Raw genomic sequence first — 24,825 nt, 5'->3', positions numbered from 1 at the left:
CTGCATGCTTTGTCCTTGAACCAGCAGTCCCTCTGGTCATGGGTGGATCTGCCGCAGCGATAACATCTCTCGAAACCCTGTGTCATTTCATGGGTGCCGAAGTCCTGTCTCTTTTGTTGTATCTCTGCAGCTCCTCTTGCGGCTGCTTCGTATGATACAGCCATACTGAAAGCCTTGTCCAGTGTTAAATCTTTTTCAGAAAGCAGCCTTTTCTGTGTTCCTTCACTTAGGAGACCACAGACGAATTTGTCTCGAAGATAATCTGCTAGTCCTGCCCCGAATTGGCGCTTTGATAGCTTTCTTAATTCAGTGAGGTAATCAGCGTTACTTTCATTCTTGTGCTGATTCCTCTTGAAGAATTTGAATCGTTCCGCTATCAGTAGCGGTGTTGGGTTTAAGTGCTCCTGTAGGGTATCAACAATTTCTTTAAAATTCTTGTCCTTTGGTTTGGCTGAAGTGATTAAGTTTCGTAACAGCCCGTATGTCTTTGCGCCCATTAGATTTAGAAGTACTGACGCTTTTTTTTCCATTTTCTATTCCATTTGCAGTGCAATATACCTCCACTCTTTCCACATATGTGGTCCAATCCTCTATCTCGTTATCAAAAGCATCAATATTGCCAGACTTAGGCATTCTAGAAAAAAAATGGCGCTTCCCGCGCTTCCCCGCCGCTGCTGCCGATGACAACGCTGTTTCCCGCGGGTTTCCCTTCTTTTTATTTATTTATTTACAGGTGGAGACTCGTTCCCGCCGGACTCTCTCTGCTAGGTCTGAACGCCGACCTGCTTGCAGCGCCGGTCGTCTCCCGAGTGCTCCCTCCCCGTCTGTTACTGCTTGCCTCCGCCTTCGCTGCTTGGCCTAGCTGCAGAGCCAGCCGCTGGAGCCCCAGCCCGACGCCCAGGAAGGATTATTGCAGTGCCTGCCACCAGCTTGGCTAGCTGGTGAAACCACAGCTTTTTCTTTTTCTTGATTTTCTTCGACTTTGGACGCCAGAGGAATCGATGTCCTTGAGGTGCTGCCGAATTGCAGGTAAGTCCGTTTCCAATTCGTCGCCACTGTTGTATCCGTGTGTTAATAGAGACACTGAAGACAGGAGTTGGTTTCACAGGTGTTTACTGAACAAAGTCTGGAGGGGAACTAACTGATACAACACAATACAGGCTTATATAGCCCGAGTGGCCATTACCGGCATTACAGTACACAGGGGGCTCTTAAAAGGCACATACACTACAGGGGGGGTAGGGGAAGGGGCGGGGGGGTAGGAGAAGGGGCGGGGGGGGGGGGGAAAAGAGGAAAAAACAATGGGCAATAACAAGATTGGACTCGACTGTGATGCACTCCACGAGACAAGGTACCATAGAGCTGCCAGTGCCCATGGAACTGAACCTCAACAAGACTCAGGGCCTTCGGGGTTACCTGTTATGGTGACTTGTACAGTTTATAGTTTGATTAAAGTCCTGCTTACAGACGGCTCACAGGTGAAGTATAAATAAATGTTTAAGCTTACCGACTTCTTATTTGGCTGGCTGCTGTCATAGCCCGTGGTTACATCTCTTATGTGCAATATTTCAAATGAGCCACACAGATGTGGGTACTGATTCTCTGTTCCGTAGTTTCGAAGTCGATCAAATATTCTCTTAATTGTAGGAGGGTCGCAGCATTTAAAGTAGGAAGTCTTTGAGATGTGATAGCCATATCTAAACACATAGTGAACATAAGAACATAAGATTTAGGAGCAGGAGTCGGCCATACAGCCCCTCGAGCCTGCTCCGCCATTCAGTAAGATCATGGCTGATCATCGACCTCAACTCCACTTTCCCGCCTGATCCCCATATCCCTCGATTCCCCTAGAGTCCAAAAATCTATCGATCTCAGCCTTGAAGATACTCAATGATTCAGCATCCACAGTTCTCTGGGGCAGGGAATTCCAAAGATTCACAGCCCTCTGAGTGAAGAAATTTCTCATCTAAATGGCCGACCACTTATCCGGAGATGATGCCCCCTAGTTCTAGAATCTCCAGCCAGGGGAAACGGCCTCCCAGCATCTACTCTGTCAATCCCCCTCAGAATCTTATTCTCTCATTCTTCTAAACTCCAGAGCCCAGATATGCTCCTTCTAGCCAGCAGTCAGAGGAACATTCATCCCATCAGTCTGGGCTAGCCCAGAAGGGAAAGGTCAGTGCTTCCAAAAGCAATGTATTGTTAAGGCAACAGACAAAGCAGCTCAAAATCAGAGACACGAGCATGTAATGACAGGTAACGCTACACTACAAGCTGTGTTCTCGCACTCCTTCAATACCAAATAGTTACTACTCACGTTCTGTAAATGCTCTTCAACTGTTCGGCTATGGTGAGGCTTCTGGTTTCCAGGTATGCTGCCATTTCTGCTATTACTACAGCTGCGCTCACCCCGTCCTTATCAAGCAACAGCGTGCCGCACAAGAACCCTAGGGGAATGAGAGAAAAAATACACTACTCAAAAGTGTGAATGGTGGAAATCTGAAACGCAGATGAACAAGGCTGAAAATACTCAGCAAGCGGAGAGAGAAGACTCTAGCTAATGCTACAGGTGGCGGCACAGCACGATGCATTAAGGCTTACCTTCAATACTGAACTTTGACAACTTGTACGACAAAGCTTCATCAAATCCGAATTAAGTGATGAGCAGGGAGGTAAAAAAGGAATGAAGAGTCGTTCATGCGAGCCAAGCTTACATATTGCTTGGAACAGGGTCATTCTCTGTCCAACATCACGGACATTAAAACCTCTTAAAGGGACATCATCGCTTCATATTGGTTTATTTGACATTTATGGGTATGGTAGTATAGTGGTTACCAATGTTCCCTGTAATGTTTTATGACCCTGCGCGGCCCATTCAAAATACCGCGCATGTGTGGTTTTTACATTGAAAAGCCGGCACGCTGACTGCGCGGGTTGTCTGGAGCGCTACGCAGCACACAGCTTAAAAGGGAACATTAGTGGTTATGTTACTGGACTAATGATCCAGAGAACGCGAGTTCAAATCCCATGTTTGAGAATTTGAATTTGAATTCAATTTTTAATATCTGTAAATAAAAAGCTGGTCTCAGTAAAAGTGACCATTAAACTGGCATTGTCGTTAAAAAACCCAACTGATTCACTAATGTCCTTTAGGGAAGGAAACCTGCCATCCTTACCCGGTCTGGCCTATACGCGAGCCATTGGGGTTGAGTTACATAACAAGTTTTTAAATAGAGCACATATATCCACATACATTTATAACGTTCAGCAGCGGTTTCACGGCAGGGATTTAATCTTGGAGCTCAGCTGATGTTTTGTTTTGTACGTGATTAATTATCTCTTCAGAGCTGCTGAACTGAATCCCAGCCTTGCAACTCACTTGTAGTGATGCAGTACTTAACGGCAGCAAGTCCAGAGTAACAATGACTGTCCTCTCCCCTCAAACACAGGCCCTCACCAAAGCAGAGAGACAAAACGCAGAGCGTCGCTTACCAATAGATTCTTCAAATGCAAAGAGCACCTCTTTCCCACTCTGCAGAAGCTCATCGATTTGGTTTCCAATCCACTTAAACCCTGGCAAGGTTTCCTGAAACACAACAGGTATCACAGTTAGCAGCCAAATAAACAATTCAAATATCCAAGACACCTTTTAAGTTGGTCAAATTGGAATGGAGAGTACAGCAAGCTAGAGTGGCAAGGGCTGGCTTTTTGTCCTTTACTCAGTACTGAATGTCGCCTGCAACTTTAAAAATCATTGCTCTTGGCGCTACCTTGGAAAGTGATCATGTTCCTGTTTATTTAGCATGGTGAGGATTAACAAGAGCTGCATTCATAGAATGATACAGGACAGGAGGCCATTCAGCCCATCCTGTCTGTGCCAGCTCTTTAAAAGAGCTCTCCAATTAGCCCCACTCCCTCGCTCTTTCCCCAGATCCCTGCAATTTTTTTTCCTTCAAGTATTTATCCAATTCCCTTTTGAAGGCTCCTACTGAATCTGTGTCCACCGCCCCATCAGGCAGCACATTCCAAATCCTAACCACTCGCTGTGTAAAAGAGTTTTTCCCTCATGTTGCCTCTGGTTCTTTTGCCAATTACCTTCAATCTGTGGCCTCTGGTTATCGACCCATATGGAGAGACTAGAGAAGCTAGGGTTGTTCTCCTCAGAGCAAAGAAGGTTAAGAGGAGATTTAATAGATGTGTTCAAAATTATGAGGTGTTTTGATAAAGGGAAAACGGTTTCTGTTGGCAGCAGGGTCAGTAACCAGAGGACACAGACTTAAGGTGACTGACAAATGAGCCAGAAGGGAGATGAGCAGAATTTTTCTACGCAGTAAGTTGTTGTGATCTGCAATGCACTGCCTCAAAGGGCGGTGGAAGCAGATTCAGTCGTAACTTTCAAAAGGGAAGCGGATAAATACTGAAAAGGCAATATTTGCAGAGCTATAGGGAAAGAGCAGGGGGAGTGGGACTCCCTTTCAAAGAGCTGGCACAGGCACGATGGGATGAATGGCCTCCTTCTGTGCTGTAAGGTTCGATGATTCTAATTTAAGGGGATGAATTACGTGAGAACCGGATCACACAAAACTGTAATGGCATTGGGTACTGAGGCACTGAATAAGCCCAAAGACAACACTGTACATCAGAGTTACTCTGTGAAACTTTGACAGAGTCCCAGATATCATCTTGCCAGAGGGCTACTCTTACAATTGGTCCAAAACATTTCAGTAGTGAGTGACACGATGAGATGGGGCCTGTAATCCCCCACAAGGTGAGTCATTCCAGTCAGGCAACACTGAATGGAACACAGGAATTGCTAGACAGAAAAACACCAAGGTTCATCTAGTTTGCCTTCAACCAGCCTGGCAGTCCTATGATACAACAATAATGGAGGTGAGGCACTTCCCCACAGGAACAGAGAGGGGGCAAGAAACTTATGAGATCAAGAATTTGCTAGGGAAAAAAAGGGAGTTTGGACCAAGGTTCTCTTTAATTTTACTTTTGGGTGTGGCCCATTCAAAATACCGTGCATGGGCGGTTTTTCCCTATTTCTTTCCTTCAGATACTTATCCAACTCCCTTTTGAAAGCAGTGATTGAATCTGCCTCCACCACTTTTTCATCCAGATCCTAACTACTCGCTGCATTAAAAAAAGTTTTTATGTCGCCTTTGGTTCTTTTGCCAATCACCTTAAATCTGTGTCCTCTGGTCCTCGACCCTTCCGCCAATGGGAACAGTTTCTCTCTATCTACTCTGTCCAGACCCCTCATGATTTTGAACACCTCTATCAAATCTCCTCTCAATCTTCTCTGCTCCAAGGAGAACAACCCCAGCTTCTCCAGTCTATTAACATAACTGAAGTACCCCATTCCTGGAATCATTCTCATAAATCTTTTCTGCACCATCTCTAAGGCTTTCACATCCTTACTAAAGTTTTGTACTCTATACAGGAAAAGTTCTGATATCCGGCACCGACGGGACCGGCGTGATACCGATCTATCAAAAGTTCCGGAGTGGTGAGCGGATTATCTACCCAGGCTGTTTTTAACTAAGAAAAATTTTTTAATCAAGAAATGTGCAATATACAGTAATTGGGTACTCACCTACAGAATGTTGTGTTAAATGGATGGTGAAAGATGCTTGATTAAGTACAGTACTGCCAGTTGATGGTAATCCATAACTCTTTGTTAACAGTAAAACAAAACTTATAAACTTAAACGACTGTACAGTACAGTATAAAGTACTGTACGGTGGTTGACTGTACACTTATTCCAAGCCAACTGGTTCATCAGGATCATGCACTTCAACAGATTGTTCAGGCACTTCCACTGCTCCAACTCTTTTGGAAGCTTTCTTAAACATGTCCCAGATGTCTGCTTGCTTAGTGGACTCTTGCCTTCTTTGTAGAAAGGTAGACTGCAGAATATGGAGCTGCATAACTTCTTGGGCAGAATAGCAAGAACGGCTTTCAGCAAATTTCATGAATGAAGCAAGATCTGCTGCAGCTTTAGCCCAAGAAATCTTGTTCACTTCAGAAATCTCATCGTCTTCATTTTCCAATCACACTTTCCTTTTCTTTCTTTGGATTCAAAACAGTCTCCATTATTTCATCATCACTTAGCAAATGCACAACAGCAACTTCTCTATCTGCATCAACCCACTGCTCAATATCACGTTCACTGAGGTGATGTAGAGGGTTTGCTGGGCCTACATCTTTCACCATGTCAGCCATTTCCATTACTGCAGTCTTCCGCGGACGAAGATTGAACCCACGAAATTCCTCCTCTGAAGAACCTTCAGCAAACATTACAGAAGGCCACAATTTGCACCAGGCTTGTCTCAAAGTGTGACCTTTCACCAATTTCCAGGAACATGCAACATTAAAGATGGCATCTTTAAGATTGTATTCCTTCTGAAATGCCTGAATACCTGTATTGTCATCTTGGCTTATCAGTCTACGTAGGAAGTCTTTCTTGTAATGACACTTGAGATTTTGGATAACGCCCTGGTCCATGGGTTGTATAAGAGAAGTTACATTTGGTGGCAAATAAATGGTGAAAATAGCTCCAGAAACCAACACGGATTCATGCGGATAGGCTCTACAATTATCCAGCAATAAAATGCATTTGCTATCTTCAGGTTTCCTTATTCTATGGAAATGTTCCCTCACAGATGGAGCAAAAGTATGATGGAACCAATTTGAAATGATTTCCTTATCCATCCAAGCATTTGCTTGAGCTTTGTACTCAACAAGTAAGTGCCTCACATTTTTAAATGCACGGGGATTTTTATACTTCCCAATGACGAGAAGTTTAACCCGGTGTGATCCAGCAGCGTTCGCACATGTTAGCACGGTTACACGATCTTTATTTTTCTTGTAACCTGAAGCATTAGCCTCCCTAGCCCCAGCAAGTGTTGATTCTGGCAAAAACCTCCAAAATAAGCCAGTTTCATCAGCATTGTATAGCTCTGCTGGCGACAAATCATGTTGCTGCACAATCCGATTGAAATAATCGCAGTATTCTTCTGCGGCGTCGTGATCAGCTGATTTCTTCTCGCCGCAAACATCGAGTCGTCGTATCCCATGCCGTGCCTTGAAGCACGATAGCCATCCATCAGAGAAAGCACACTTGTCAGTGAGCTCCATCTTTGCGTAAAAATCCTTCGATTTTTCGATTAGCATGGGTCCGGAAATCGGAACACCCTCTGAACGCTTCAGAGCAAACCACTCAAAGCACGGTATCCAGCTTTTCAAGCTTAGGCTTACGAAGCATGCGCCGTTTCTCTACACTCTTAGATGTCTCAGAGCTTGCATAAAACTTGAGCAGCTTATCCTTCTGCGCTTTGATGTCGTACATTGTTGACGAACCGATTTTGAATTCTTTCATAATGTGCATACGCTTCGCTCCCATTTCTAGTCATTTGCATATCAATTTTCTGTTTTAAAGTTAACACCACTCTTCCTTTTGGTTGGATCAACGTTTGGGATTTCCATAATGCAGTCCAATGAGTTGCAACAGCGTGGGAGACACACAGTACTGTACTGGAACCCCAAAAAATGGCGGATCAGAAGAGGCTACCGGCAGCGTGGGAGGGTGAGACTCCTGATGCAGGGTTTCTGAGGTGATCCGAGTTCCGCTGGCGCCAAGAGGCCGAGTAGTGGCAGTTTGTAGAACTACCCCCACTGACGAACTCGGCAACCGTTGGAGACTCTGACCCGGCAACATTGCCGGTTACTGAGGCGCTGTTTTCGGGGGGTGAATTCTGCCGGTAGAGCGAGGTTTCCGGACATACAACCTCCGGTTAAACCAAAGTTTCCTGTACCTCTATTTATGAAGCCCAGGATCCCGTAAGCCTTTTTAATTGCTTTCTCAACCTGCCCTGCCACCTTCAACAATTTGTGCACACATACCCCCAGGTCTCTCTGTTCATGCACCTCCTTTAGGATTGTACCATTTAGTTTATATTTCCTCTCCTCATTCTTTCTACCAAAATGTATCACTTCACACTTTTCTGCGTTAAATTTCATCTGCCACGTGTCCGCCCATTTCGCCAGCCTGTCTATGTCTTCCTGAAGTCTATCACTATCCTCCTCACTGTTCACTATACTTCCAAGTTTTGTGTCATCTGCAAATTTTGAAATTGTGCCCTGTACACCCACATCCAAGTCATTAATATATATCAAGAAAAGCAGTGGTCCTAGTAGCGATCCCTGGGGAACTCCACTGTATACCTTCCTCCAGTCCGAGAAATAACCGTTCACCACTACTCTCTGTTTCCTGTCACTTAGCCAATTCCAAATCCATGTTCCCACTGTTCCTTTTATTCCATGGGCTTCAACTTTGCTGGAAAGCCTATTATGTGGCACTTTGTCGAACACCTTTTGGAAATCCATGTACACCACGTCAACTGCATTACCCTCATCCACCCTCTCTGTTACCTCAAAGAACTCAATTAAGTTAGTTAAACACAATTTGCCTTTAACAAACCCATGCTGGCTTTCCTTAATTAATCCACACTTGTCCAAGTGACTTAATTTTGTCCCTGATTACTGTTTCTAAAAGCTTCCCCACTACTGAGGTCAACCTGACTGGCCTGTAGTTACTGGGTTATCTTTACACCTGGGTGTCCTTGTGCACCAGTCGCTGAAGGTAAGCATGTAGGTGCAGCAGGCGGTTAAAGAAGGCAAATGATATGTTGGCCTTCATAGCAAGAGGATTCGAGTACAGGAGCAAGGATGTCTTGCTGCAGTTGTACAGGGCCTTGGTGAGACCACACCTTGAGTATTGTGTGCAGTTTTGGTCGCCTTATCTGAGGAAGGATGTTCTTGCCATGGAGGGAGTGCAGTGAAGATTCACCAGACTGATACCTGGTATGACAGGAATGACGTATGAGGAGAGATTGGGTCGATTAGGCTTATATTCGCTAGTGTTTAGAAGAATGAGGGGGGATCTCATTGAAACTTATAAAATTCTAACAAGACTCGACAGACTAGATACAGGAAGGATGTTCCGGATGGCGGGGGAGTCCAGAACCAGGGGTCACAGTCTAAGGACAAGGGGTAAGCCAATTAGGACAGAGATGAGGAGGAAGTTCTTCACCCAGAGAGTGGTGAACCTGTGGAATTCTCTATCACAGAAGGCAGTTGAGGCCAATTCATTAAATATATTCAAGAAGGAGTTATAGGGATCAAGGGATATGGGGAGAAAGCAAGGACCGGGTACTGAATTTGGATGATCAGCTATGATCTCATTGAATGGCGGAGCAGGCTCGAGGGGCCGAATGGCCTACTCCTGCTCCTATCTTCTATGTTTGGTCTCCTTATCTAAGGAAGGATATACTTGGCTTGGAGGCAGTGCAATGAAGGTTCACTAGATTAATTCCTGGGATGAGGCGGCTGTCTTATGAGGAGAGATTGTGTAGAATGGGCCTATACTCTCTGGAGTTTAGAAGAATGAGAGGTGATCTCATTGAAACATAAGATTCTGAGGGGGATTGACAGGGTAGATGCTGAGAGGTTGTTTCCCCCTGGCTGGAGAGTCCAGAACTAGGGGGCATAGTCTCAGGATAAGGGGTTGGCCATTTAAGACCGAGATGAGGAGGAATTTCTTCACTCAGAGGGTGGTGAATCATTGGAATTCTCTACCCCAGAGGGCTGTGGATGCCGAGTCTTTGAGTATATTCAAGGCTGAGATCGATAGATTTTTGGACTCTAGGGGAATCGAGGGATATGGAGATCTGGTGCGAAAGTGGAGTGGAGGTCAATGATCAGCCATGATCTTATTGAATGGCGGAGCAGGCTCGAGGGGCCGAATGGCCGACTCCTGCTCTTATTTCTTATGTTCTTACATCTCTAACAATTTCCAGTTCTGACGAAGGGTCATCGACCTGAAACGTTAACTCTGTTTCTCTCTCCACAGATGCTGCCTGACTTGCTTTCCAGCATTTTCTATTTCAGATTGACAGCATGCACAGTATTTTGCTTTTGTAACAGTATTATCTGATTTTATTACAAGTTAGTTCCACTAATCTCTTTAATCTGATGAGCTTTTGATAAAACACATACTTATCTATGGAATGGTTATCTAGAAGTTAGTACAGGTGCACTATCCCTTATCCAAAAGCCTTGGGACCAGCTGAGTTTCGGTTTTCGGAATTTTTCGGATTTCAGAAGGTATTATTATAAGACTGGGAAATTTGTATTTAATATAAATTGTAAAAGTTCAGGCTACCTCTTGCGACTGTTCCGTGTCTCATTCCCCTTCCTGCTTCTCTGGAAAGCCGGATATCGGCTGACTCCTACTAAGCTGGCCCGCAAATCAGGTCAGAGGTCGGGTGGGGGGAGAAAAAGAATATCGGACGGGCCGCGGTTCAGGCTGGGGGGGGGGGGGGGGGGCTGGGGGGTCGTCGGGGGGGGGGGGTCGCAGGGGGGTCGGGGTCACGGTTGGGGGGGGGTCGGAGAAAAGAATATCGGACGGGCCGCGGTTCAGGCTGGGTGGGGTGGGGGTCGCAGTCACGGTTGGGGGGGGGGGGGGGGGTCGGAGAAAAGAATATCGGACGGGCCGCTGTATTGTTGGGTTCACTCTCCCGGTACCTCCTTCACACTGCCTGGCTCGGCCTGCAATCTCCTACCCAGGAGGGAACTCTGTGACCCTCTGCCCTGCTCAGCTTAAGTCGTGCGCCACTCTGGTCATGTCGTGCGCACGACTTACGCTGAACAAAAAAACTTTCGGTTTTTAGAGGTTTTCGGAAGTTCGGATAAAGGATAGTCTACCTGTACCAAAATTAAAAGCATTACATACATAAATCCTTCAAATTCAGAACCAGGAAAGCTGCTAAGCTTTAGATGGGAAAGCTCAGAAGGAATCATCATTGTAATGGTTCCAACAGTGGGTAGAAGATAGAAGTGGCAGAGACACCTGCCAGTTTTTCGGTGTAGATCAGTCTGTACAGAGACATCCTCCTGTTACATGACGCAATGCATCCTCTGGTAGTGCTAACCACGGATTTACACCATCCAGCTTGGCATGCGAAACCTTCGATGGACAGATCGCAGGTCTGGAATTTTTAGTCTCAATCTATATCAGCTATATCAGAGGTACCTGTATCTGCCAAAATAGAAACGTGACAGAAACTGGCAAGCTGCGTGTAATATGGGTCAAGTTTCATTAACGTAATTCGCCATCCTGTACATTCCCTGACTTTCTTCAGCTTTTCTTCACAGCCCACTTGTCTGACAGCAAGAAATTAGCAGACTATGGAGGCAGGGCTATCCCAGTATTCATAGCAGATAGCAGCTATTAAAGTTATATTATCATTTTTGGCAGTTAACAAACGTGCCCTCAGTAAGCTCCCCACTGGAGTGGAGCTAATTTACAGAACAAACGGGAAACTGTTCAACCTCCATCGCCTCCAGTCCAGATCCAAAGTCGGCCCATCCTCTGTCGTCGAATTACAGTATGCAGACGATGCTTGCGTCTGCGCTCACTCGGAGGTCGAACTCCAAACCATCGCAAACACCTTCACCGAAGCATACGAGAGCATGGGCCTTACACTAAACATCCGTAAGACAAAGGTCCTCTACCAACCTGCCCCCGCCACACAGTGCTGCCCCCCGATTATCAAAATCCACAACAAGGCCTTGGACGACGTGGACCACTTTCCATACCTTGGGAGCCTATTGTCAACAAGGGCAGACGTCGTCAACGACGAAGTCCAACACCGCCTTCAGTGTGCCAGTGCAGCTTTCGGTCGCCTGAGGAAGAGAGTGTTTGAAGACCAGGACCTCAAACCCGGCACTAAGCTCATGGTCTACAGAGCAGCAGTGATACCCGCCCTGCTGTATGCCTCAGAGACATGGACCATGTACAGCAGGCATCTCAAAGCACTGGAGAGGTACCACCAACGCTGCCTCCGCAAGATCCTGCAAATCCATTGGCAGGATAGGCGCACCAACGTCAGTGTTCTCGCTCAGGCCAACATCCCCAGCATCAAAGCTCTGACCACGCTCAATCAGCTCCGATGGACGGGTCACATTGTCCGCATGCCCGATACGAGACTCCCAAAACAAGCGCTCTACTTGGAGCTCCGGCACGGCAAGAGAGCCCCAGGTGGGCAGAGGAAACGCTTCAAGGGCACCCTCAAAGCCTCCTTGAAAAAGTGCAACATCCCCACCGACACCTGGGAATCCCTGGCCCAAGACCGCACAAAGTGGAGGAGAAGCATCCGGGAAGGCGCCGAACACCTCGAGTATCTTCGCCGGGAGCAAGCAGAAGCCAAGCACAGGCAGCGCAAGGAGCGCACGTCAACCCAAGCACCCCACCCACCCGCCCCTTCAACCACCGTCTGCCCCACCTGAGAGACTGTAGGTCCCGCATTGGACTCATCAGTCACCTGAGAATTCATTTTTAATGTGGAAGCAAGTCAGCCTCGGTTCCCAGGGACTGCCTAAGAAGAGAAGTTCCAAAAGACATTCCGTACTCAAAAGGGTTAATCGGCGCCGTTTCATTTCAGTGATGTTTGCCAGTAGCAAAACACTTGCTTTGGGTGTTTTTTTTATTGCAGTTCAATTCTGTTGCGATGAGTTTACTTTGAACATTCTCCCTTTGCGTGAATCTGACTGCACGTTAGTAAATCGAGAAGTCGAACTGGCATGGCCTTCCCCTTTTCAATTACTCTAAATTGAGCGCAGATTTAAACTTGTTTTATGCACTAAATAGGAGGCTTTTCTTGCTGCTACTATGCATGCTGGGATAACCCCACTGCCAGTGTCTTGTTTTCTCTCACTGCAAGGAAGAGAAAGCAAGAGAAATGCTGGGATGGATGGCTTGGTCTACAACAATAACAAACAACGAGTATTCACATGGTGCATTTAACATAGTAAAACATCCCGAGGCACTTCACAGGAGCATTATAAAACAAAATTTGACACCGAGCCGCATGAGGAGGTATTAGGACAGGTGACCAAAAGCTTGGTCAAAGAGGTGGGTTTTAAGGAGTGCCTTCAAGGAGGAGGGGGCAGAAAGGTTTAGGGAGGGAATTCCAGAGCTTAGGGGCCCAGGCAGCTGAAGGCACAGCCACCAATGGTGGAGCGATTAAAATCAGGGATGCTCAAGAGGCCAGAATTGAAGGAGCGCAGAGATCTCGGAGGGTTGTAGGGCTGGAAGAGGTTAGAGAGATAGGGAGGGGCGTGGCCATGGAGGGATTTGAAAATAGGATGAGAATTTTAAAATCGAGGCTTTGCCAGACCGAGCTCCAATGTAGGTCAGCGAGCACATGGGAGCTGGGTGAACGGAACTTGGTGCGAGTTAGGATACGGGCACCAGAGCTTTGGATGACCTCAAGTTTACGTATATACATATGAGACATCATGTTCCTGAGCTAGAAGTTCACGGTCTCACATGCCTGTTGCCTGGCATTTGCAGGAGAGACGGTGTACCTGCTAATATTGGACTTCACTAAAATACAAGCACTTTGTCACCTCCCGTTTCCACTGATTGCCCACTGGGCAGTTCTGACAGGTTGAGTATTTGAAGGATTTGCAGGTTTGATTTTCAGTGAACTGTTTTATCAATTTATGAAAATTTAACTCCATGAAGCTTGTTTTAAAATTCGTTTGAGATGTGGGCATCGCTGGCAAGGCCAGCATTTATTGCCCATCCCTAATTGCCCCTTGAGAAGGTGGTGGTGAGCCGCCTTCTTAAACCGCTGCAGTCCGTGTGGTGAAGGTACTCCCACAGTGCTGTTAGGGAGGGAGTTCCAGGATTTTGACCCTGCGACGATGAAGGATCGGCGATATACTTCTAAGTCTGGATGGTGTGTGACTTGGAGGGGAAATTGGAGGTGGTGGTGTTCGCATGCGCCTGCTGCCCTTGTCCTTCTAGGTGGTAGAGGTCGCGGGTTTGGGAGGTGCTGCCGAAGAAGCCTTGGCGAGTTGCTGCAGTGCATCTTGTAGATGGTACACACTGTAGCCACGGTACGCTGGTGGTGGAGGGAGTGAATGTTTAAGGTGGTGGATGGGGTGCCAATTAAGCAGGCTGCTTTGTCCTGGATGGTGTCGAGCTTCTTGAGTGTTGTTGGAGCTGCACTCATCCGGGCAAGTGGAGAGTATTCCATCACACTCGGAAAGGCTTTGTGGAGTCAGGAAGTGAGACACTCGCCGCAGAATACCCAGCCTCTGACCTGCTCTTATTGCCACAGTATTTATGTGGCTGGTCCAGTTAAGTTTCTGGTCAATGGTGACCCCCAGGATGTTGATGGTGGGGGATTCAGCAAAGGAAATGCCGTTGAATGTCAAGGTGCGGTGGTTAGACTCTCGCTTGTTGGAGATAGTCATTACCTGGCACTTCTGTGGTGCGAACGTTACCTGCCGCTCATCAGCACAAGCCTGAACGTCGTCCAGGTCTTTTTGCATGCGGGCATGGATTGCTTCATTATCTGAGGAGTTGTGAATGGCGCTGAACACTGTGCAATCATCAGCGAACATCCCCATTTCTGACCTTATGTTGGAGGGAAGGTCATTGATGAAGCAGCTGAAGATGGTTGGGCCTAGGACACTGCCCTGAGGAACTCCTGCAGCGATGTCCTGGGGCTGTGATGATTGACCTCCAACAACCACCTTCCTTAGTGCGGACTTCACCAACAATCACGGGAATAATTACATATTTGGGAATAACCATTTTGATCTCCCTTCCCATCCACACAGGCATAACTGCGACAAACAGACAAATACTAACGGAAAACAGCTACTGCAGCTCTGTCGAAGCCTGGGTCTGTACATTGTCAATGGTAGGTTATTGGGAGACTTCCTAGGAAGACCCACCTATTGCTCACCTCTTGGCTTCAGCACCGTAGACTATATGATTACAGATCGAGACCCATCCTCTTTCAGAACATTCACCGTCAAACCGCAAACAACATTGTCAGACCACAGTCAAATTACTGCACATCTTGAAAGGACAGAAACAACCAACACAGAAACACAACCCAGTAAACTGTACAACATTAAAAAATCCTACAGATGGGCCAAAAACAGCACGGAAATACACCAGAAATCAATTAGCAACCAAACAACTCAAGCTCTCTTGGACACCTTTCTGGAAAATACATACACACACAATAAAGAAGGCGTAAACCGGGCAGTGAATAACCGAAATAATATTTTTGATAATCTGGCATCAATGTCAAACTTGAAAGTTCGAAAGAACAAACCCAAAACAAAAAACTACGAAAAATGGTTTGACTCCGATTGCCAGAACATGAGGAAAAAACTCAGAAAAATATCAAACCAAAAACACAGACAACCAGAAAACGAGGAATTACGCCTTGCTTATTGTCAGGCACTAACACAATACAAAAACACACTCAGAACCAAGAAAGAGCAGTATATTAAGAATACACTCATCTCCATTGAGGAATCCATTGATTCCAATTGTTTCTGGGACAACTGGAATACATTACACAAAAAACAACACGATGAATTGGCCATTCAAAACGGTGACACATGGGAAAACCATTTTGAAAAATTATACCAGAAAAACACACTAAGCCCAGAGCAATACCAAATATGCGAAAAACTGGCAAAGCTAGAATCTGCCATAAAAGATAACCAAAACCCGATAGACACCATAATATCTGAAAAAGAGCTAATTGAAAAACTCAAGGACCTGCGACCAGGAAAGGCTTGCGGGGCAGACGGCATCCTAAGCGAGATGATTAAACACACGGACGATAAAATGAGATTGGCTATACTGGATCTCTTCAACTTGGTTCTGAGTGTCGGTTACTTCCCTGATATCTGGAACAAAGGACTCATAACGCCCATATACAAAAGTGGGGATAAAGGAGACCCAAATAACTATCGAGGCATCTGTGTAAACAGTAACATGGGAAAGGTTTTCTGTAGTATCATAAACAAAAGACTTATAAACTTCCTTGAGGAGCACAATGTCTTGAGTAAAAGCCAAATTGGATTCCTGCCAAACTATAGAACATCAGATCATATCTTCACCCTACAGACCCTAATTGACAAACACGTCCATCAAAACAAAAGCAAAATCTACGCATGCTTTATAGATTTCCAGAAGGCTTTCGATTCCATCTGGCACGACGGTCTATTCCTGAAACTTATCAAAAGCGGGGTAGGGGGAAAAACATATGATGTAATTAAATCAATGTATACAAACAACAAATGTGCAGTTAAAATTGGAGACAAACAAACAAAATACTTCCCACAGGGGCGGGGGGTGACGCAGGGCTCGCCAATCTCACCGACACTCTTTAATATTTACATAAATGAATTAGCAAAACTGCTTGAACAATCTACAGCACCCGGCCTCACCCTATATGAATCCAAGGTTAAATTCCTCCTCTATGCAGACGACCTGGTTCTGCTGTCACCAACTAAGGAGGGTCTACAGCAGAACCTGGATCTGCTGGAATCAGTCTGTCAGACCTGGGCCCTGACAATAAACCTCCAAAAAACCAAAGTCCTCGTGTTCCAACAAAGATCCAGACATCAGGGACCCAAAATAAATCTCACACTAGGAACAACTAAAATCGAACAAACCACTAACTACACATACTTGGGCATAAAAATCAGCTCTACGGGAAATTTCAAACTGGCTGTGAATGAACTGAAAGAGAAAGCAAGAAGGGCTTTCTACGCCATTAAAAGATCAATCCAAATAGAAATCCCAATTAGCATTTGGCTCAAAATTTTCAAATCAGTAATTGAACCAATTGCACTCTATGGCAGTGAAGTGTGGGGACCGCTAACACAACAAGACTTTGCAAAATGGGACAAACACCCAATTGAGATCCTACATGCAGAATTCTGTAAAGTATCCTCCGGACTCAAAGGAAAACCGTAAACAATGCATGCAGGGCAGAACTAGGCCAATTTCCACAAATAATTACTATCCAAAAAAGAGCCACCAAATTTTGGAAACACCTAAAAATGAGCAACCCCCACTGCTATCATTACGAAGCCTTGAAATGCCAAGAGAGGACCATAAAGAATAACTCCCTCAGTCAACTAGTCCTGGGACTCAGTGAAGCAACCACTAACACTACTAACAATAACCAGCCCCAGGACAGTGACATCGTAGCAGAGAGAATTCGACCCAACACAATTGTCACTAAACAAAAGGAAAAATACCTGTCATATTGGGCAGAAACAACAAAAACCCAAAGCAAACTCAATTGCTACTTGACCCTAAACAGACAATACAACATGGCTGAGTACCTGACCATGGTAAAGGATAACAAACTGAGAAAAACCTTGACAAGGTACAGACTTAGCGAACATAGCCTAGCGATCGAAAAAGGCAGACCAGGCTGTCAAGAGAGGACAGGATATGCTCTCACTGCAGTCAGGGAGTAGTGGAGACAGAGATGCACTTCCTCACAGCCTGTGGAAAATATCAGGGCATCAGGGAGAATTTCTACCAAAAATTCTCACAAATATGCCCTGAATTCAGAAATCTGAATGACAACCAAAAACTCCCATGCCTACTGGGGGAGGAGAGAAGCTGTGTAGCACTGGCGGCACACTATGTTACAGCTTGCCATGAACAGAGGGACAACCAGTAAACTAAGAAAAGAGTATATATAAATAATGCGAATGTATATTTATACACTCAGGGATATACCTGTTTATACACTGTATGAATAGAACTGCGTTTATGTGTTCAACCATAAATGTATTTTGACGCTTTGGCAACATAAGATGTACCTTATCATGCCAATAAAGCGATTGAATTGAATTGAATTGACTCCAGCCAGTGGAGCGTTTCCCCCCTCGATTCCCACTGACTTCAGTTTCACTAGGGCTCCTTGATGCCACAAAGCTGTCACTTTGAGAGGTTGCACTATGAACCAGGCAACTCAGCTATTAAGCCATTATTTCCCTCTTCTCCAAGGCCAGTAACCGCATGGGACTCCACGACGGTCCTACCCAATGTTCCCTGTAATTTTCTTTTGGGCTGCGTGGCCCCTTTAACAGGTTGTGCGGCCCATTCAAAATTCTGCGCATGCGCGTTTATTTCAATTTAAAAAGCCGGCTCACTAGCTGCGCGGGACCCCTGGAGCTTACAGGGAATATTGGTCCTACCCAACTCCCTCCAGGCCCAAATTCTTGCATCTATTCATTGATGCCATGAAACCTCATGGATCCTTGGAAGCAGCAGCAGAAGAAATGGCTCTGTCCCTGTTGGCACTTCAATGGGCTGGGAGCACATTACAAGGACGTGCTTGTAGGTCATGAGTTGCCTGTTTGAGCAAAACTCTCGGCACCCGGCATGAGATGATACTTATTGCTGGCACAACTCAATGCAGTAACGCAGGCAGCTGATAGGAGCCACTAGACCACAACTGCAAATAATGCTGCACAGCAACACAGAGACTAAGATCACAGTCACTGCACCTTACACACCAGGACAGCTTCAGCAATAAGCCTGCACGAAAGTACTACACAAGGTGGGCAGTGTGTGTTTCCTCCCCTAAAGCACTGTTGATTTGGACTGTCCAATTGAAATCGCTGACTAGCCACAGGTTGTGGTTACGGTGACAATGTTTTAGCCACATGCACTAATTTTAGTAGAAAACGCCTCACACACAATACAGGTAAATGTACTTCACACGAGTATATTTACTTAAACTTCTACCACCATTCAGGTAAAACACTCACAGCGAACAAAAAACACACGCACACTCTGCTTTTCGTTTTAACAACAAGTGCACAGAATGGTTAAAGTTCACATGCGCACGCTGTGTGAATGGATATTGAGATCACACGTCCAACGACTGCACCCATCACTCATTTTCTATTTACTAATCTGTAATATGTAATATCTCCAAGTTTGCAGACGACACATAGCTGGGTGGGCGTGTGTGCTGTGAGGAGGATGCCGAGAAACTCCAGGATGATTTGGACAGGTTGGGTGATTGGGCAGAAGTATGGCAGGTGCAATATAACGTGGATAAATGCGGGGTTATCCACTTTGGTGGCAAAAACAGGAAGGCAGATTATTATCTGAATGGCAATAGATTGGGAGAAGGAGAACTGCAACGAGACCTGGGTGTCCTTGTGCACCAGTCACTGAAGGTAAGCATGCAGGTGCAGCAGGCGGTTAAGAAGGCAAATGGTATGTTGGCCTTCGTAGCGAGAGGATTTGAGTACAGGAACAAGGATGTCTTGCTGCAGTTGTACAGGGCCTTGGTGAGACCACACCTTGAGTGTTGTGTGCAGTTTTGGTCACCTTATCTGAGGAAGGATGTTCTTGCTATGGAGAGTGTGCAGCGAAGATTCACCAGTTTGATACCTGGGATGGCAGGAATGACGTATGAGGAGAGATTGGGTCGATTGGGCTTGTACTCGCTGGAGTTTAGAAGAATGAGAGGGGATCTCATTGAAACTTATAAAATTCTGGCAGGACTGGACAGACTAGATGCAGGAAGGATGTTCCTGATGGACGGGGAATCCAGAACCAGGGGTCACAGTCTAAGGATAAGGGGTAACATAGAAACATAGAAGATAGGAGCAGGAGTAGGCCATTCGGCCCCTCGAGCCTGCTACGCCATTCGATGAGATCATGGCTGATCATCCAAACTCAGTACCCCGTACCTGCCTTCTCCCCATATCCCTTGATACCTTTAGCTCTAAGAAATATATCTAACTCCTTATTGAATATATTTAAAGACTTGGCCTCAACGGCCTTCTGTGGTAGAGAATTCCACAGGTTCACCGCTCTCTGGGTGAAGAAATTCTTCCTCATCTCTGTCCTAAATGGCTTACCCCTTATCCTTAGACTATGACCCCTGGTTCTGGACTCTCCGACCATCGGAAACATTCTACCTGCATCTAGTTTGTCCAGACCTGTCAGGATTTTCTAAGTTTCGATGAGATCCCCTCTCATTCTTCTAAACTCCAGCAAGTATAAGCCCAATCGACCCAATCTCTCCTCATACGTCATTCCTGCCATCCCAGGGATCAGCCTTGTGAATCTTCGCTGAACTCCCTCCATGGCAAGAACATCCTTCCTCAGATAAGGTGACCAAAACTGCACACAGTACTCAAGGTGTGGTCTCACCAAGGCCCTGTACAACTGCAGCAGGACATCCTTGCTCCTGTACTCAAACCCTTTTGCTATGAAGGCCAACATACCATTTGCCTTCTTCACCGCCTGCTGCACCTGCATGCTTACCTTCAGCGACTGGTGCACAAGGACACCCAGGTCTCGTTGCACTTCCCCTTCTCCCAATCTATTGCCATTCAGATAATAGTCTGCCTTTCTGTTTTTGACACCAAAGTGGATAACCTCGCATTTATCCACGTTATATTGCATCTGCCACGCTTCTGCCCAATCACCCAACCTGTCCAAATCATCCTGGAGTTTCTTGGTATCCTTCTCGCAGCACACACGCCCACCCAGCTTTGTGTCGTCTGCAAACTTGGAGATATTACATCTAGTTCCCTTATCTAGATCATTAATATATATTGTGAATAGCTGGGGTCCAAGGACCGTTCCCTGCGGTACCCCACTAGTCCCTGCCTGCCACTCGGAAAAAGACCCGTTAATTCCTACTCTCTGCTTTCTGTCCGCCAACCAGTTCTCTATCCAAGTCAATACCTTGCCCCCAATCCCATGCCTTAACTTTACACGCTAATCTCTTGTGGGACCTTATCGAAAGCCTTTTGAAAGTCCAAATACACCACATCTACTGGTTCTCCCTTATCTATTTTCCCAGTTACATCCTCAAAAAATTCCAGTAGATTAGTGAAGCACGAGTTACCTTTTGTAAATCCATGTTGACTTTGTCCAATCCTGTCACGGTTTTCCAAGTGCTCAGCTATTACATCCTTTATAATGGACTCTAGCATTTTCCCCACTACCGATGTCAGGCTTACCGGTCTGTAATTCCCCGCTTTCTCTCTACCACCCTTTTTGAATAGTGGGGTAACATTAGCTACCCTCCAATCCATGCGTACAGTTCCAGATTCCAGCGAATTTTGGAAGATGATCAGCAATGCATCTACTATTTCTAGGGCCACTTCCTTAAGTACCCTAGGATGTAGATTATCAGGCCCTGGGGATTTATCGGCCTTCAATCCCATCAATTTCCCCAACACCATTTCCCTACAAATACGGATTTCTTTCAGTTCCTCCCGCTCATCAGACCCTATGCTCTCCAACATCTCTGGGAGATTATTTGTGTCCTCCTTTCTGAAGACAGAACCAAAATATGCATTTAATTGGTCTGCCATTTCTTTGTTCCCCATTATAACTTCCCCTGCTTCTGACTGCAAGGGACCTACACTTGGTTTCACTAATCTTTTTCTCTTCACATATCTATAAAAGCTCTTAGTCAGTTTTTATGTTCCCTGCAAGCTTACTTTCATATTCTATTTTCCCCTTCTTAATTAATCCCTTTGTCCTCCTTTGTTGAATCCTAAACTGCTCCCAATCCTCAGGGTTACTGCTTTTTCTGGCCAATTTGTATGCCCTCTCCTTAGATCTTATGCTATCCCTAATTTCCCTTGTTAGCCACGGTTGAGTCACCCTTTTTGTTTTATTCTTATCCCAAACTGGGATGAACAACTTCTGTAGTTCACCATGAGGTCTTTGAATGCTTGCCATTGCCTATCCACAGTCAACCCTTTGAGTGACATTCCCCAATCAATCCTACCCAATTCGCACCTCATACCATCGTAGTTTCCTTTATTTAAATTCAGGACCCTAGTCTCCGAGTCAACTACTTCATTCTCCATCCTTATGAAGAATTCCATCATATTATGATCGCTCTGACCCAAGGGGCCTCGTACAACAAGATTGCTAATTAATCCTCTCTCATTACATAATACCCAGTCTAAGATGGCCTGATCTCTGGTTGGTTCCTCGACATATTGTTCCAGAAAACTATCCCGTAAACATTCTAGGAATTCCTCCTCCACAGTATTTTTACTAATTTGGTTAGCCCAATCTATATGTAAATTAAAGTCACCCATGATGACTGCTGTGCCCTTATTGCACGCGTCTCTAATTTCCCATTAAATGCCATCCCCAACCTCCGTATTACTGTTTGGAGGTCTATATACCACTCCCACTAACGTTTTCTGCCCCTTGATATTTCTCAGTTCTACCCATACAGATTCCGCATCATCAGATTTAATATCCTTCCTTTCAATTGTGTTAATCCCCTCTTTAACCAGCAATGCTACCCCACCTCCCTTTCTTTTTTGCCTATCCTTCCTAAATATTGAATACCACTGGATGTTGAGTTCCCAGCCTTGGCCATCCTGGAGCCATGTTTCTGTAATCCCAATCAAATCATATTCGTTTACCTCTATTTGCGCAGCTAATTCATCCACCTTGTTCCGAATGCTCCTTGTATTAAGACACAAAGCCTTCAGGCTTGTTTTTTTAACGCTCTCGGACCTACATGAATTATTATTTATTGTGACCATGTTTGATTTAAACCGTTGAGTTCTTTGCCTTCTAATTTTGTTTTTCTCCTTCCTGTCTTTTGCTTTTTTCCTTGTTTCCCTTTCCTCTGTCTCCCTGCTCAGGTTCCCAACCCCCTGCCACTTTAGTTTAAACCCTCCCCAACAGCACTAGCAAACACTCCCCCTAGGACATCGGTCCCGGCCCTGCCCAGGTGCAAACCGTCCTGTTTGTACTGGTCCCACCTCTCCCAGAACCAGTTCCAATGTCCAAGGAATTTGAATCCCTCCCCCTTGCACCATTCCTCTAGCCACGTATTCATTTGAAATATCCTCCTATTTCTACTCTGACTAGCACGTGGCACTGGTAGCAATCCTGAGATTATTACCTTTTTGAGGTCCTATTTTTTAATTTACCTCCTAACTCCCTATATTCTGCTTTTAGGATCTCATCCCGTTTTTTTACCTATATCGTTGGTGCCTGTGTGCACCACGACAACTGGCTGTTCGCCCTCCCCCTCCAAAATGTTCTGCAGCCGCTCCGAGACATCCTTGACCCTTGCACCAGGGAGGCAACACACCATCCTGGAGTCTCGATTGCGGCCGCAAAAACGCCTATCTATTCCCCTTACAATTGAGTCCCCTATCACTATAGCTCTTCCACTCTTTTTCCTCCCAGCCTGTGCAGCAGAGCCACCCATGGTGCCAGGAAGTTGGCTGCTGCTGCCTTCCCCTGATGAGTCAGCCCCCCCCCCCCCAACAGCATTTAAAGTGGTATATCTGTTGGAGAGGGGGATGGCCGCAGGGGATTCCTGCACTACCTGCCTGCCTTTTATGTAGTGTCCGTGTGTAGATAAAGACACTGAAGACAGGAGTTGGTTCATAGGTATTTACTAAGCAAGTCTGGGGGGGGGGGGGCTTTCTAAAGGATATACACAATACACAGGCTTATATAGCCCAAGTGGCAATTACCGGCATTACGCACACCTGGGGCTCTTAAAGGCACATACACCACAATTCCTCCCCTTCTAGCTAACTAGTACATCATATTTTAAGTAATTATTAATTTACATGTTATATGCAAAATAATATACATTGCTGTATTAATTAATTATAAGTTAGTCTCTCAGGAGGCTTCCTGACTCGGTCCGGATAACGCCTCGGGGGTGTAGTAGTTTCTGGTGGTGTAGTAGGTTCTTCTGGCAAGGCTGATTCGGCTTGAAGGCCAGTGTCGGGTTCATCGGGTTCCAGTATCACCGGATCGGAGGTAGATATGGGTATCTCTACTTCATCGTTAGATGTATAGCGTGGTGGTGTAGGTTGTCCCTTTTTGGATGACTTGATGATTTGGTCAGCATGGCGCCTTATTATGCTTTCTCTGATGTCCACGGTATACATCAGTGGTCCTAGTCGTGTGCAGATAGTTCCAGGCTGCCATTTCTCGGTACGGTAGTCCCGGGCCAAAACCGGTTGGCCTATCTGGAAGGCCCTAGTTGGCCTTTCATTCATGCCCTGAAACTGCCGGTTCTCCACGTCCCTTCGGATGTTGGGCTTGACCAAATCCAGCCGGCATCTTAGGTTTCTATTGTAGAACATCATGGCGGGAGTTTGGTTTGTAACCATATGTGTTGCATTCCTATATGCAAATAAGAAGTTATCCACCTTGTGCTGAAGTTTTATGTCTTCATTACCCATGGCCTTGATGGCCTTCTTGAAGGTCTGGACAAACCTTTCAGCCAATCCATTGGTGGCGGGATGGTATGGGGCGGACGTGTAGTGCTTTACCCCATTGTTCTTTAAGAACTTTCTGAATTCTTCAGACACAAATTGCGGTCCATTATCAGAACATATCTGCTCCGGCAGCCCATTCCTGGCAAATATGGTCCTTAATACTGTGATGGTTTTTTCCGTGGTGGTGGAGGACATCTTTATTACCTCCGGCCACTTGGAGTGTGCATCAACTGCGATTAAGAACATTGAGTCCATAAATGGACCAGCAAAGTCGATGTGCACCCTTTGCCAGGGAGATGAGGGCCACTCCCATGGATGTAGAGGGGCCTGTGGCGGAGCATTTTGGACCTTCTGGCATCCTAGGCAGCTCTTGGTCATGTCTTCGATGTCTCCATCGATACCTGGCCACCATACAAACGCCCTAGCTAGGTTCTTCATTTTCACTCCACCCAGATGCCCCTCGTGAAGCTCCTTTAGCACTTTATCCTGGAGTTTGGGTGGAATCACCACTCTGGATCCACACATCAAGGTTTCTCGGCACACTGACAGCTGTTCTCTTCTTTGCGAGAATGCTGGCAACAGTGGTTCGCCATGTGCTGGCCATCCCTTCATTGTTAAATCGTAGACCCGTGAGAGAGTAGGGTCATTTCTTGTTTC

General features: G+C 45.9%; 1 protein-coding gene across 1 annotated transcript in view; it reads right to left on the bottom strand.

Moving 5' to 3' along the window:
• The window catches only part of pgm2l1 (phosphoglucomutase 2-like 1), a 145,514-nt gene that overhangs the window by 11,836 nt on the left and 108,853 nt on the right, over window positions 1–24,825 (bottom strand). Inside the window, exons 10-12 of the mRNA XM_085999793.1 lie at window positions 3,493–3,586; window positions 2,318–2,447; window positions 1,508–1,697 (exon numbers count right to left, since the gene is read on the bottom strand). Of these exons, the coding sequence (XP_085855919.1) occupies window positions 1,508–1,697; window positions 2,318–2,447; window positions 3,493–3,586 (414 nt within the window). The remainder of the gene's footprint in view (window positions 1–1,507; window positions 1,698–2,317; window positions 2,448–3,492; window positions 3,587–24,825) is intronic.

This window comes from Somniosus microcephalus, chromosome 10, assembly GCF_052327205.1.
Source record: "Somniosus microcephalus isolate GS21.2 chromosome 10, FLI_Smic_1.0, whole genome shotgun sequence".
Classification (NCBI taxonomy): Eukaryota; Metazoa; Chordata; class Chondrichthyes; order Squaliformes; family Somniosidae; genus Somniosus; species Somniosus microcephalus.
Note: the sequence above shows the minus strand (reverse complement) of the source record. Positions and strands in the feature narration are given on the sequence as shown.